Source organism: Pogonomyrmex barbatus, unplaced genomic scaffold, assembly GCF_055798465.1.
Source record: "Pogonomyrmex barbatus isolate J1 unplaced genomic scaffold, ASM5579846v1 scaffold3, whole genome shotgun sequence".
In the NCBI taxonomy this organism is placed as follows: domain Eukaryota; kingdom Metazoa; phylum Arthropoda; class Insecta; order Hymenoptera; family Formicidae; genus Pogonomyrmex; species Pogonomyrmex barbatus.
The window spans coordinates 7,133,626-7,148,842 of record NW_028297127.1 but is presented as its reverse complement, the minus strand read 5'-3'; the positions used below and the strand labels follow the sequence as shown (position 1 = coordinate 7,148,842).

Here is a 15,217-nt window from a genome sequence, read left to right as displayed (position 1 = left end):
ATAAACAGATTATCTTTTTTTTAATAAAATATGAAAATAATAATATTGGAAATTTGATATCATCTGTTGAATTTTTATTAAAAAGAAAATTTAAGTAAAAAAATTTGTGAACAATTGCAAAAATCTCACAGTTTCTTTAAAAAAAGTCATTTAAAATTGTTTTACATTAGTTTTTACAATTCTTGAATACTATTATTAATGTAACTTTCCACATAAGGTACAATTGAAATATAAAATGTTATAATATTATAAGCCATAAAAAAATTATTATTATTATCTTCGTAAGTTACATGTTATAATTACAGCTTACATAATATCATTTCCTTGATTTATACATTGGCAAAATTTATTTACTTATTTATTTATCACAAATAAACCGGAAAATTGCTTTATGGATCTAGATGACTTTGTTTTGCATCGCATTGCTTTTCCTCGCGAATACTTCCGTTGTTTTTGATCGTTTTGACATCCGGTTGCGAAGAATTCTATACTGGTCCCATAACCAACACTTTCGCCATTCTTCAATATATTTCGTATATTCGCGCTGTACATACAGTCATTTCGAAGTTGTCGTAGATCATAATGCGATGTCTAAAAAATTAATTGTACAAGGTAGAAATGAGATATATATTTGGAAACATATTCTTATGTTTTTTCAAATTATTCAAATTTTTTAATATGTTTTTTATTTATACCAATTTAAATATTAATTTTTCTACGATCAAAAATTGAAATAAATATCAATTGTTTTGATGCAATAATAACTTAAAATATTTTTGATAATATTTTTGAATTATATATAAAATTTTATTCGTACACTTACCTGCATGCACACTATCACAATTCTAATAATTAAAATGAATATTAAAAGCTAGAACTTTAAATATATCCTTTTAAAAACAGCGTTTTTATAAATTCTATGATTTTTTTCTATTTTGTTTGCATACATTGTTGACTGTATATATATATATATATATATATATATATATATAAAGTTATAAAAATCAAATCAAATTCACAATTTTACATCAAGGTATATTCTATGCGCTTTTTTTAAGCTACATTTTTAAGAATCTGCTACAGTATAATATTCCTCGCGAGAAGATGCGGCAAAAGACTCTCAAATCAAACATACCTGTACTACTTTCCAAGCAGCAAATTTCTGTCGTTCTGGATTTCTTTCACGCGAACAGGATTCCTCTTGCCAGGTGACATTATACATGCTAGCATCGCTGCTCGCCGACCAAACTAAACGCGCTCTGACTTCTCCACAGTGGCAATTCATGTGACGCACATGAAGACCAGCCTGCGTTCGCTCGCACCTGCGGGAACGTCTCCCGACGTCGGCTTCAATGAAAGGTCACTGCTTTCGTTGGTTATCCCGACTACACTGGACTTAGAAGGGAGATTGAGGGAAGGACTGACGAGCTATCGCTATCGAGGATCGAGTATGATATCTTACCGTACGCCATATAATCGGTGCTGTTGAAGACCTTCGACGCCTTGCGCGAAGTAAGACGTCGACCGCCGTACATCGCCACCGCTTGCACCTGAAGGAAGTACTGGCACTTAAATTCCAGATTCTTTAGCTCATAGCAAGTCTTGTCCTGAAAAACATAAAAATCGCAATTACGTAAAAGTATCCACTTAAAAAAATTGTCAGCAAGAGCTCAAATATTCAAAATTAGGATATATCATATATTTAATAATGTAATAATGTAAAACACAATTTAAATCTCTTTTATTTCGGATGCTTTAATAAAAATTGCATGTATCGGAATAATACTTTTAAACTTTTGTTTACATTTAATTATTTAACGAAAGGGTTACTCTAATTCTTTTCACATTTTATTATACATTAAGCTCAATGATTAAAAGAAATATTTCAAAGTGTCTTGTTAAAGATAAAGAGAATTTACTTTAAGAATTGTTTTATGATAGACGAGAATGGAATCGTTTGTTGGTCCATGAATAAATCTGCTCCAGAATACTTTGTAAAACGATATCGGCACATCTGACGCCGGTTTAACCCATCGTAAATTAATACGCAGCTTTTCACCGATGAGCCGTGCGTTAGACAAAGTCAAGTTCTGTGGTTCCTTCGGATTCCGTGGTTCTGCAATCGATCAAGAAGATACCATTGAGTTCATTGCTTTTTCGCAGTATAATGCTAATTACAACATATGATTATATGCTTTATGAATATATTCTCCAGAGAGAACATAATAAAGAAGGTAATTCCTTGTTGCAATAAATTGCGACATTGCAATTTTTATTAAGAAACATATTTTTTTTTATACATAATACACAAAAGTTGTTTAAAAAATTAATACTTACAACATTAAAAGTATCAAGCGACCATTTTCATGACTTCTATTTTTTTAAATTGATATTTTTTTATAGTATCAAAGATGACATAAATATCTTTTGGATTTTAATATTATAATAAAAAGAATAATTGACGAAAAATTATAAAACTTGCAAATTGTATCTTTAATAGAAAAAAAGTTTTATTTCAAAAAATAGAAGTGATCAAAAATGGCCGCTTGATATTTATAACATTAATGGATTTTTAATAACTTCTTTTTCACTTAAATTTTTTTCTAATAATACATGTGATACACATTTGATAAATAAATTCAACGTGAATCGTAAAATATTTAATAAAAAAATATTTTAAAAATTATTTTATTTACATACGAATACAAAATGTTTTTTAATAATGTGTACAAAAATATTGATAAATATTGATAAATAAAATAAATCCTTTCGATTCTGATTTGGAATAATAATCGCACAGATGAGACTTCTAGCTGATTCTTTATGTGTTTAGGGATGACTGGAATGCTTAATCCGGTTTTGCATGATCTGTTGATGCGTGACCCGTTCATTATACTAATTATCGGTTCTTTTTTGTGAAACCTGTTTGGCATTATCGTGATGGAGGCGGAAAGTTTATGTGAAGACATATTAACGATCAATTTCAGATCCGCTTAAGATAATAATTGACACTAGGATTTATTAGTACCGTTTATTAATAATTAAGCTAATATCTATACTTATTATCACGAGTACTTTTTCTTTTGTCGAATCGCGTCATACATACCTGCGACCTTTCGATGGTATGTTTGTTCTTGCGTTATCCATTGACCTTCACTTTGTAAAGCTTAATTTGCGTGCGAAAGATCAACATTAAGCAATACTTACCATGACGATTTGTACAACCGATTAACATGATTCTGAAACTTTTCACTGCGGGTTAATGGCCCGAATTTCAAGTCAACAAACAAACAGTCCTCAAACATAAATATACTCAGGTAAATTTTCTTCAGCGGTATATTACGCATGTCGATCTCGCGTGAGACGAGTTGTTCCACAAGTTCGAACAATCAGCCATAATAGCTCTAGCCTTCCTTAAATTGTTGTTTTCCTGTGTCAATTTAGAATGCAGGAATGACGGGCTTAAATGGTCCCGAAGGCTGACATTGGGCCATTAATAAAACTCGATAATAATAACCATAAAATAAGAATGTAGAACTTATTACATTTGCAAGTTGTAATCTCACACTGTTTTCATTCTTGCCACTAAATTTCCACATATGCATTACATTCTTTGCTATATATAGCATTACGTTGATTAAATCATATATTATTTTATATAAACAAAATTCGTTTCTGCTTTAATTTGAATGATGTGATTAAAATAGTAATTAATCGCGAATAAACTCCCGCAGGGGATTTCCTTTTATCTCGTTTAGATAGACTCACCTTTCGTTTTAAAAGGTCTCGAGGGTTGTGAATATCCGCGCGATCCATTTTCATTGACAGCCGCCACACGAAACTGATACCAATGTCCTGTTTTCAGTTTACCTCGGAGGGTCGCGTGCGGTTTCGTCGACACGTGACATACAGCCCAGGAACTCAGCCTGGATTCCAAATATCTGGGACCGACCAAATGACGTTCCTCCACCAAATACCGGACATCCCCATCGTTGTCGATAGCGGACATATTACCGATGCCTGGCCTGCCGTTGCGCCACGTTAGAAGTACCAAGTTCCTCTTTTGCTGTTGTATCTGCAGATTCTCGGGCACAGCCGGCAGATCTAATTTAAATTGAAAAGCATCATTTTATAATCTTAGCATAAAATCAGCAAACTATGTTTTATTGACAAATTTCTAAGTCAATTTACAATTGATATTTATCTAGCAAAAATATCAATATAAGTCACAGATTCGTCGATTTGTCATTTTCACACATTTTTTTTATGTTAAATATCTTATTATCATTCAATCTTAAGTTACAAGCTAAAATAGAATCGAGATATAGAATAAAATAGAATTTCCTTGAAATTAAACGCAAGGTCTTATTACCGGATGTATTTCTGAAACTTAATTTCTGAAAAGTCCTTCATTTTTATGACTCTTTCAGCATTTTACAAAATTGTTAATCTGCATAAATATCATTATAAATGAAAACACATGATTTACATAATAATTATTCACTCACCGTTTTGACTATCCAAACCGATGGGATGCATGCACGTGATGCCGCAATCGTGGGAGCAACACTTTGCCAAATCCGGACAGCGCGAGTCGTCGACGCAGGCAACCAAGCAAGCAGCTTCGAAAGGCGTCATGGACATTCTCTCGGGACAATAACCGGGTTTTGTGTAATTCGATGCCAGACAATTTTCTACACACTACGGTTTGACAATAAATATGTGGTGAGAAAAGATTTCTTCTTTTTGGTGCAACTTATTTTTAATATTTCTTATATATCAAAGTATATACAGCATTCAAAAATTATTATAATTTTATAAAAATTTATCTATTTATCTATTTATTTATTTTCTTATTTAATCTTAGCATTTGTTTTGATATATGTAGCTAGGAGATCTAAATTTTGTACTGCATATCATTGTTTTTAATATTAAAAATATAATTTGATACACAATGTAAAATCAACAGCACGATGCAAGCAGAATGCAAAAAGAATTGCTATTTTTTAAATTTGTTAATGAAATTTGATTAAACAAATGTTTATAATCATTACTGTTATAAAATCTTATGCGGTCAGTGAAATATTAACGTTGTAATTTCAATATTAAAATATTTGGAAAATAAAAAATAATATTATTTAAATATATTAACTTAAATAATTACTGATAATCTTTAGCAGATCTAGTAGAAAATGTTTCTTTGACATTATTATTCTTTGAATTTAAAGTAAAATGTTATATAATTATTTTTATTAATTTATATCACGTTGTATCTAATGATTCATACAAAATTATTTCTTCACCATTCTTTCAGTGAAGCAAGTTTATCAAGGTCAGCTTCATTGCATTCCATCTTAATCGAAGTGCTTTCGATCTGCTCTCCATCCGCGATCTGATCCAATCCTGTCAGTTCCGAAAAAGATACGGCCAATCGCCGTATAAAAAGAAAAAAAAAAAATAAAGATATAACAAATCGCCGCCGATGTCGAGTTCGGCCGCGATTGAGAGCTTCTCTGCCATTTTCGTGGAAGCCAATCCCTTGCTACGTAGTTACGAAACTGCCGCTCCTCGATTCCGTTCAGATGCGAGTTCGGATTTCTTTAAACGAGCCCCGGGGCGTATTCCTGATCGTCCAGGACGAAAATGCCCTTTCATATATATTTCAACCTAATGCGCGTTCCAATTCGCGCGCGTTGCGGTGTTTTTTATGCCGTCATCATTTTCGTACAATGTAGACGCGAGAAAGCCGGTCCGACCAAGTCGACCAAAAAATGCAACATTTAAGATAAACATCGACGACGTTGTAAGACGTATGATTACAAGCATAACATGGTGTTTGCAAAGTGCGAGTCGTTAAACTTAATAGCGACTGACGGCAAATTTCCAAAGTTAAGTCATTAAAATAAATACATCGTATCAAATTTCGAGATCGTGATAGCTCCATCAATAACTTCATCAGAATACAATGTTACGTATACATCGAAAAAAAAAAAAAGAATCGCGAGTTGTTGTTTATGATCGTAACACAGTACGTTTTCTTCGTAAATCTATGCCGGATGTTGGTTGGTTTATAGTCTGCTATATCGTCTAGTGACACGTGTATGTTATTGTATAAGCCATAAAGAATCACTTGAAGGGAACGTACGGTTATTCTCACAGCAAACAAACGGACTTGACGAGGTTGCTTACGTCGTAATGCATCTATTGAATTTTGCGGCATATAAATATGACAACTAATCAATGTATTTTTATCGACAGTTTTGAACAAAAACTGTTTGTAGAGTACAATTAATTGACAAAATAAAAAAACAATGAAAACGTAAAGAAACAAAGGATGAAAAAAATACAAGCTTTCCTTTGGAAATTTCTTTGATATGATTGTCGTTAGAAAGTTTCACAAGGTTTAGCTGTTGATCATATTAAATCCAAAAGTCATGAGATCGACGATAATACATAAGTACCAATACATAGCTATGACTGGTCTTTGCGGCAGGTTCTGATAAGATTTGCAAAGTGACAAATCACGGACTCTTCCCGGAGGAAACTCAAGAACATTCTTGGGAACGGTTATTCGTTATCGCACTGTTACGACTGCGACATATGTCATTCGAACGGTCGAGGAAACTGGTTCGTTTACTTATTGGCCTACTTTTTACTTTAGAGGGAAGCGAACACGTCGAGCAAATCGAACCCGCAGCACTCTGCACCGAACGGCGTCGTCGACGCCGACGGCGTGATCGCCTGAGGCCGTTGACCAGCTAATAAAGTTCACAATGCGAGGGTCGCATCGCCGGTAGCGCCGCGATCAGTATTGTTAGCAAAATCATACATATCGCGTTACCCCTTTATTATACTTGCTCCCTTTCTCAGAGAACTCTCGGGGACTCCTCGGGCAATATCCGAATCAGCTTCCGACGATCGCACTGATTGTTTCGCAGAACGGAAGTATATGGTTAGAAACAATTAAAGCGATATATGATTTTTTATTTAATAGTTCATATAAAAGAAAAAAATTATTAATTAAAACAGAAAATGTCTTTGCAATTAAAGAAAAGTTTCCTGCTCTAGAAATCTCTATAAAAACTAATATAGCATTTATTTTTCTTCATATGTATATACATATAGATATAGATATACACATATAGATATACATATAGATATATAGATGTATTTCACATATATTAGATATAGCATACTTATCATCTGTATATCAAATTATCTTAACAGATTATTTATCTCATTTCAAGAAAGAGAGAAGGGAACTATTTTTTTAGTTACAGATAATATTTTAAATAATTTCTTACACAAGGTAAAACCTCTTTGACCTCTCTCTCTCTCTCTCTCTCTCTCTCTCTCTCTCTCTCTCTCTCTCTCTCGACTTTTTCATAAAAATACAGAACTGATCAGTAGCTTAGCTTCCGCGTTCCATTGTCGATTGGTTGAGATTTGTTACGAGTTAAACAAGAATATTACAGAATCACTATAGTGTAGTATTATTAAAATTTATTCTTATTTTCTATTTAAATTATTATTATTTATTAAATTATTATTACATATTATCAAAATTATACCATACAATAGAATTTTATTATATTTTTATATCTTAATTTATTGCTAATGTTTTGAAATTATTAGTAAAATAATAAGTATAAAGATGTATTCCCTTTCTCCTATAGTATAATACAGAATTGTGAGAATATAAACTCTTTATAACATTAAAATGTTTTATAAAGAAATTAGATTTTAAAAATAAATTAAGTTCCCCGAAGAGATTAAGCTATTCTATTCTGATTTTTGTAACATATATATTTTTTTTACACGCATCATAAAAAAAATAAATAGAGGATCATCAGTTTCGTGATACTCGCATTGCAAGTGATAATCGTCCTCGGGGCGTAAAAAGATGAGCCGAAGTACGAGATCTGATGAAGCGTCGTCACGGTCGAAGAATTAACTTCGCCAATGCGCATCGAGATCGTCGAATGATATTCGAAGCGATCACGCGGATCAAAGATGTACAAGAAGGCTAATGAAGTTCACCACATCTCACTCTTCTGTCCCACTCTGTACTGGCAAAGAAGCATCGTCCTCTTTGTCGACGTGCCGAAGGCGCGCAGAGACCGATCTGTTCCAGTCGAAAGCTTCTTCGTGAAGATTGGAGCGCGCGGCCATCGTGAACTGATCGCGAAGATTAGGGTATGGCAGGAGACTAATGTAGTCCGCCGCAAAGATCGGCGATAGTGTCGATCGGCAATACTGAAAAATCATGCACGCCGATCCTTGCTCCATCTTTCTCCGCCTCCCCCGCGGATCGGCTTTCTTTTCGTCTCTCTTACTCTCAATCTTCCTCGCATCGGTAGACTATCCCAATTAAAGACTTCGCGAGGATCGCAGTTTGAAGTATTCATTAAGATCGGTATAGTCGAGGCGGTCTTCCATCGAAGTTCATCGCGAGAATTGGCTGACCGCCGATCGCCGTCGTTAAGAAAATTATATTGCCCATTGGCGATTCACCAGCATCGTTTTCTTGTCGCTTCGTCTTCTTCTTTCTTTTGTACTTCGTTTCTTCTCACTTATCTTTTTCCCCCGCAACGACACCGATAATTAACAATCGAAAGAGCGCCGCGCATGGAATTCGCATTTGATCGACGAACGGATGAGTTTCCGCTAGAATTCCTGGCAATATAATGGTCACGCTAACGAAGTCGATTGTCATAAGAACGGTGGTTTATCTTTTTTTTTTTTCTTTAATTAATGCATTAAAAGATGCCGCCGCTTTGATAGTGAAAAATGTCTGCTCATTAAACATTATTTCCAAAATTGAATTTTTCAATAAATTTTTTTCTAAGGAAATTAATTGTAATAATAGTAGAAAATTATATTTTTAATTTCCGATTTCTTCTACAGTTTTATAATATGCAAAATTACTTTGCTTTAATGACTATATCAACGATGTTTTATTTGTAAAATGATATGATAATTGCAAATTGTTTTTTTTTGTATATTCTCATATATTTTTATTATTATTAAATAATTAATAATCAACATTCAACAATAAAGCAACGCTGAAATCATGGAATTCACGTTTGTCAAGGAAATATTTTTAGCGGAGTTTGACAGCCGCGATTGCGTCAGTTAATTATAATAACAGTGAACATCATTTAAAAAACCGGAAGTTTACGTAACAGATGAGGAAAGAAAAATACCATAAATTCCGGTGGAACATACGCGAAATATCTCGGCCGACATAATGACGCTTTGTGAATGCTTTGTGTTTCATACGTTAATTAAAAGTAACATGTTAAATAAGAAATGAATTTTCATAAAAACAAGATTAATAATAATTAACAAGATTAAAAAAATTAACAAAAATAAATTAAGAATTATATGTAAATTAAATTTAAGATATTAATCTCTCAAAAGCTGAATAAAGAATAAAAAACAAAATAATTCAATTTTTATTCTGAAAATAACTAAAAATCGATAAAATTTAACTTTGCAATCTAATTGATATTCTAAATAATACGCTTTGCATTCGTGAACTAGACAAATTAAAATTATCAAAATGGCTCATTGATTCTGCCAATTAATAATTATGTTAACATAAAATGGATTCTAATTAAAACGAGTTTAACACAAAGATAAAGGAAGTTTTTAATTTTTGTAAAACATACATATATTGACAGATTATCAGCTGACTTTATTCAACGTTTGTTACCACCAGCATAATTGTTGGATGCAGCATAAGAAACACGAAAGAATTAATTTCGCCGCCAAGGATCGCCGATTCTTCAAGGATTGAAGGCGGAAACGGGAAGTTTCGTTGCACTCGCGAAGTTCCCGAAGGGCGACGCGCTGCGCGAGAGCGCACGATGCAGTCGAGTGCCATCGGGAAGATTGATCGTCGGTGCTTCGGGATAAGAACCTGTTTTCGATAATGTTGGAAGATACGTTTCTAGTGCGCGCCATAGGTACGCATCCGGACTTAGTGAGTTGCGCACGGTACAACTCTTTTATAGGCCATTACTTCGGAACTTTATTGCTGGCCGCCAGTCAGAGCTCGGGGGCTATCTCTTCGTCATTCCTTCGTCCACCATCCCAACCCGCCCTCTCAACCGCCTCCACCCCATCAACGACTCTCCGGAATTATTTCGGGATCGTTTGCCGTAATAACGTGTGTATACACACCGGTGAAAAAAATCAGCAATAAAGTGCCGCGGCGAAATTGCTGGTAAGTCAATGCTAATGTCGTTGCTTGTATTCATGTTATCGTTCGACCAACGCCAATTAAAATGTTTAACTCTCTCGTTGCGTATGAACATATTTTCATTTGTAATACGCGCCTGATAGTTTCAGATTCGCAAGATGTTGTTACGAACGGAAAAATACAATTTAAATCCGTATCGCCCAGTTGACAATCAAAACACTATGAATATATCCAGATAGACCAACATCAGAAATATGAACCGATGTTCGTATTTGATCTGCTCATAGCAATCAAACATCAATGAATGATACTGATGCAAATGACAATTCTGTTTTTCAAGTATCGATATATATATATATATATATATTTAGCAGTTATTTTTTATTAATTATTATCAGCATCCGATATTGGGGCAAACCTTTGTAAATTGCTATCTGGGAAAATAATTTTAATATTTTTCTCCAGAAACTCCTAACGCGTGCACATTTGAGAAGAAAGGCACAATAACTGTTCGTGAAATAACTGATGAAATAATATATTTTTCACTTGAGAGACGAGAAACGTACATTTTAGGCTACGACAGGTTTCTTCGGGCGGATGACCTAAATACAGTGTTATCGATCCGCCGTTGTCGACTACCGAATTAGCATCATGCGAGTCTAGTCCCACGGCCGGTGGCACGTCGTGCCTCATAAATCGTCGAGCGTGACGATGATTCAAGTGGGCGCGGACTCAGGGACGCTCGAATTCGCATAACTAATTACACGCGAGCGAGAACTCGCAAAACCTGGACGAGTCCTGGATGAATCATCGATGGTCTGCGACTCTCAAGAGGCGACAAAGCGTTGCGGGAACCAGTTTATTTAGCGACGCTATCGAGTGTCGAATCGGCCATCGAAATTAAAATCGATCTCCACTCGGACAGCAGCGTACAATGTAGCGCGTTGATTAATCGAAGCGATTATTCCGCCTGATTGCGACGCGCCAGGTCGATGCCATAAGCACCAACAATCGATCGAGCTTGTTGGGAATAATGAATTGTATGTGCGATGCTAATTTTCTACCCTGTCATTATTCCATTCAGATTCAACTATTAAAATTTTATAACATTCTTTAAATTTTTATTAAATAATGTTTTTACTGCGTGTTTTAAAACGTTTAAAAAAGTTTTATGCGTTAACTAATTTTATGTTGAAATTTGTAATAATATAATATAAAAGTAATATAATATAATATAATATAATATAAAAGAAATTATACATTATGTAAGATTACATAATAATGTTATGTATATAAAATGATAATGTATCGTTGATAATAATGTTACAGATCAATAACGAGATATGATTAAGATAATTTCGATTGTGTAACGTGTTCTCATCCTACATACCTCGTCAGGGTGATTCTCCCCGCATCGAGCGTCGCATCTGGCCACTCTAATAGAGTCGTATTCCTCGACATATCGCGTCCACGATGCCAAACATCCTGGTAGGAGCAACCACCACGGCCACCATTCTGCGCAGACATCGGTTTATTAACTCTTCTATCGGGCGAAATTTTATGAGTATACTCTTTTCCTTATTTTTAATACACACAAACGTGTGTAGCTTTAGGAATCGATATGAATGTGATATGTATGATATGTATGAATGTAATCGATACGAATATGGTGATATTGATCGAATCGTTCCGAGTGGTTCATCTGAGTGAGCATTAGAGCAAGTAAGATAAAAGGTGCGAGAGAGAGGTCCTCAAAAATTCGTTATGCAATAATAACGCACACATTTATACATGTATTTTGACATGTAACTCTTTTACGTCGTAGAAACAAGCAAAATTTCAACAAGAATTGGATACTTAATGAGCGCTTCGCGCTCTCCCCCGTGCATCTCTACATCACTCCTCGCTATCGGCATTACCTCCCACGACGGTAATTCCAAGGAAGCGCGATACGTATGTATGCCGTTAGTATGCTACCCGCTGGGATAGCTCCGAGCGCAATTTAGTTCGTCTTAGGAATTCGTCCTTTTTTACTCGCGGCGCATCAGGCGAACATGCCGACCGTGACCGCCCGCTCCTCCGGAGAGATTGTTTCTCCATTTTAGCAAAAATACGATTCATGCGGTCGCACGCTCGTTTGTTCGCTCGATCGCGATCGCGATCGCGATCGTAACACATACGCTACCTGCGCTACCAATCCCACGCGCCTCCTCGGAATTCCGATTGGGGCTTGTCGACAAGAAGGCGATCACGTCCGCTTTTTCGTCGTTCACGTAAATGCGGAAACCGGAATGATACGGCGGAGATCGCGAAGATAAAGAGAACGATGAGCATCGGTGACGATCACGATCGATCATACTTGTAAGCGAGCGATCGTACAGATAAGCGAGGACGAGGAAAAGGAATAAAGGCCATGAGTTAGCTCTTGCGTGATCAAATATTATCAAAAAAATGTACAAAAGCTCCGTGAAAAGAAGTGACAATATCCTTTAGTAATATTAAACTGCCTTGTTATTTAAATTAATCTTAAAAATAGAATTAATTATCTAATTATTATTAATGTAATGTTTACAACACAAAAATTATAAAGAAATTTAAAATTTTTGCAATTATTGTATAATTTATAATATTAACATATCTTATTTCTTCGTGTCTTTTCTTCAAGTTTATCTATAGTTAATATCAGTCGTAATATTAATACACGATGAACTCGTGTTACGACATAGGTTGTCAAAGAGAACCGCGCCTGTCGGTGACTTCAATGCTTGTCCTCAACGAGAAGGACGTGCTCGTCCTCTTGAGAGACTGGCAGAGAAAGGGTCGCCTATTACCAGCGACAATTGAACGTCACGGAAACATAATGAACTCTTAATTTTTTGCCTGTTGTCAATTCGCACATTTAATGGCCTGAACCTGGCCCGTTAATTAACGCAGATCTCTTGACGCTCCAAAGCTTATGCTACACAGATTGAATGTATTCTCGCTTATCATAATTAATTTCTATTAAACTGTTAATTTTATTTTACAAGAAAAAAATGTTTCTAATATTATTTACAAGTGCTAAAATTGTAAATTAAAGCAAAGTTGTTTCAAAGGTAATTGTTCTATTTATTCCTTATATAAAATCCAGATTTATTTCACTGTTTAATCTTACTGTAATTTTTCTTAACATTCTCTCTTTGTTCATTATTCTTATCTCAATATATTTTTCAAAAAAGTGTATTTCGTAATATATTATCCGATTTTCGAAGGAAGGAAAAAAATATTAGTCTTATATTATAATATTAATCACTTTGCAAATATTATCAATTAGCATAGTAAATGAATTATTAATGAGGTTAATCATATGATATTCTCATTTCCTCTTTTTTTGTCTCATGTTTAAATTATTTTAAAATGTTATATAAAAAATTATTGTTATTAACTTATTTGGAAGAAATTATTATATTTAATTAATGATCATACTTTTTTTATTTATATATATAAAAACATATTAAAAAATACATATTTTTTACATACATAAATAAATAATACTTATAAACATCTTTTTATAAATTATATTGCTTTTTAATAAAATACGATAAATTTAAAATTTTCGTAAAAATGTAATAAATGTTTAACTTTTATAGTTCAAAAATATTATTATTATTATTGGAATATACATTTTGAATTTATTACTACACGATATATTAAATAGATTTTTTAATAAAATTAAATTGATGGTTTTGTCTCTGTGAAAAACGTTTAATGACAAGTTTAATCCGCAATCTTACTTTTCAATCGTTAACCTTCAATTTTTTGTAATAAATGGAATACTCTTTAAAGGTATACTACCGAGAATCTTTGAGTTAAAACGGTACTTCGACAAGACCAGTGTCCGTAAGTGGTTCTTGTCAATCCACTTTAGCTTTTTGCGAATACGCGAAATGTCTTATATGTCTCATGTCATGGAGCCTTATTTCTAAAATTTTTTCTTCATTTTGAACGTGAAAATTTTTGTGCGGCTTTTATTGGGTTTCCTTAATTACTTATAATTTGAAAGGTATATGCTTACAATATATATACATGTATGTTCATACAACATTGCAGATAAAGAGAAATAAATTCAGATAGATTAAAAAAAAACAGTAAATATAATATTAAAACTTTCAGTTTTAGAAATAGCTTTCTTAAACTAAATTATAGTCAACATCGAATTAAAAATCTCAAATTAATACATAAAAATTTATTGTTGCAGATAAAATTAATAAAGTTTGCAGAGCGATTGACATTTCCTTCATTGAATGATAAATATTGCTATTAATAAGCGTTGCATCTTCATTTTACAACCCCACTTCCTCATACATACTTTTAAGGGTGGCTGGTAGTTGTTGCCTCCGCCTTCTCTTCGCAGCTATATCTGACGGACTGCCGGCGTGCGGCATCGAATCGCCGGTGGCCTTCCAGGAGGATAATCTACTTGGTCCGAGAATCTTATCTCGCGGATTTCTTTCTTCGGACAAACGTCAAGAATCACTCCTCGGAAGACCGGGAAAACGATAAGAGTTTGGTCCCCGTACGGTGCGATGTCTACTTTTCAAAGAAGACGTAAAGACGTGGTAACGTTTGTTCACCCCCTGATAACAGATACGGTGTGTATGTATACGATGATATTTAGCCCTCGGATATCTATTTCGAATCCTCCTGATCAGCCACAATCAGTAACAATCTGCCGTTCAAGACTAAACCCGTAAGATCGAACCGAAGCGTTCGAACTGGGATCGGGCTTACTTTCCTTTACAGTCCGATCCTCCTTCTCTCCTGCTCTCGCCCTCCTGGCGCACTCTTCTCCTACTCTACACGCCGGGCCCACACTACTTCGTTTCCACCACTCTCCACCGCCACTGCCACCCATCGCAATGACCGAATCATTAACTTCAGGAAGGGTCCTGGCTCGCGCTCAAGCAAGGAGCACACGCGCAGGGAGCGTGTTCGCCGAACCAACGCGACGAGAACTTCCTTCCTATTTCT

General features: G+C 34.4%; 1 protein-coding gene across 1 annotated transcript; it reads right to left on the bottom strand.

Moving 5' to 3' along the window:
* Positions 1 to 52: 52 nt before the first annotated feature.
* On the bottom strand, positions 53 to 14,974 carry Kal1 (anosmin-1 Kallmann syndrome 1). The gene is made up of 8 exons (XM_011641993.3): positions 14,556 to 14,974; positions 11,598 to 11,722; positions 4,509 to 4,701; positions 3,769 to 4,104; positions 1,920 to 2,116; positions 1,463 to 1,607; positions 1,136 to 1,347; positions 53 to 591 (listed from the first exon to the last, which is right to left on the bottom strand). The coding sequence occupies exons 1-8, from the start codon at positions 14,629 to 14,631 to the stop codon at positions 355 to 357; spliced, it is 1,521 nt and encodes a 506-aa protein (XP_011640295.1). The 5' UTR covers positions 14,632 to 14,974; the 3' UTR covers positions 53 to 354.
* Positions 14,975 to 15,217: the final 243 nt, after the last annotated feature.

What these genes read in the sequence shown, in the direction of transcription:
- Kal1 (XM_011641993.3), bottom strand. Translation starts at nt 14,631, where the DNA reads ATGCCGCACGCCGGCAGTCCGTCAGATATAGCTGCGAAGAGAAGGCGG. An exon ending in GAGACCTTTTAAAACGAAAG is followed by an intron (nt 2,117 to 3,768) that starts GTGAGTCTATCT and finishes GATCGATTGCAG; the next exon opens with AACCACGGAATCCGAAGGAA. An exon ending in CACCGATTATATGGCGTACG is followed by an intron (nt 1,348 to 1,462) that starts GTAAGATATCAT and finishes CTTTCATTGAAG; the next exon opens with CCGACGTCGGGAGACGTTCC.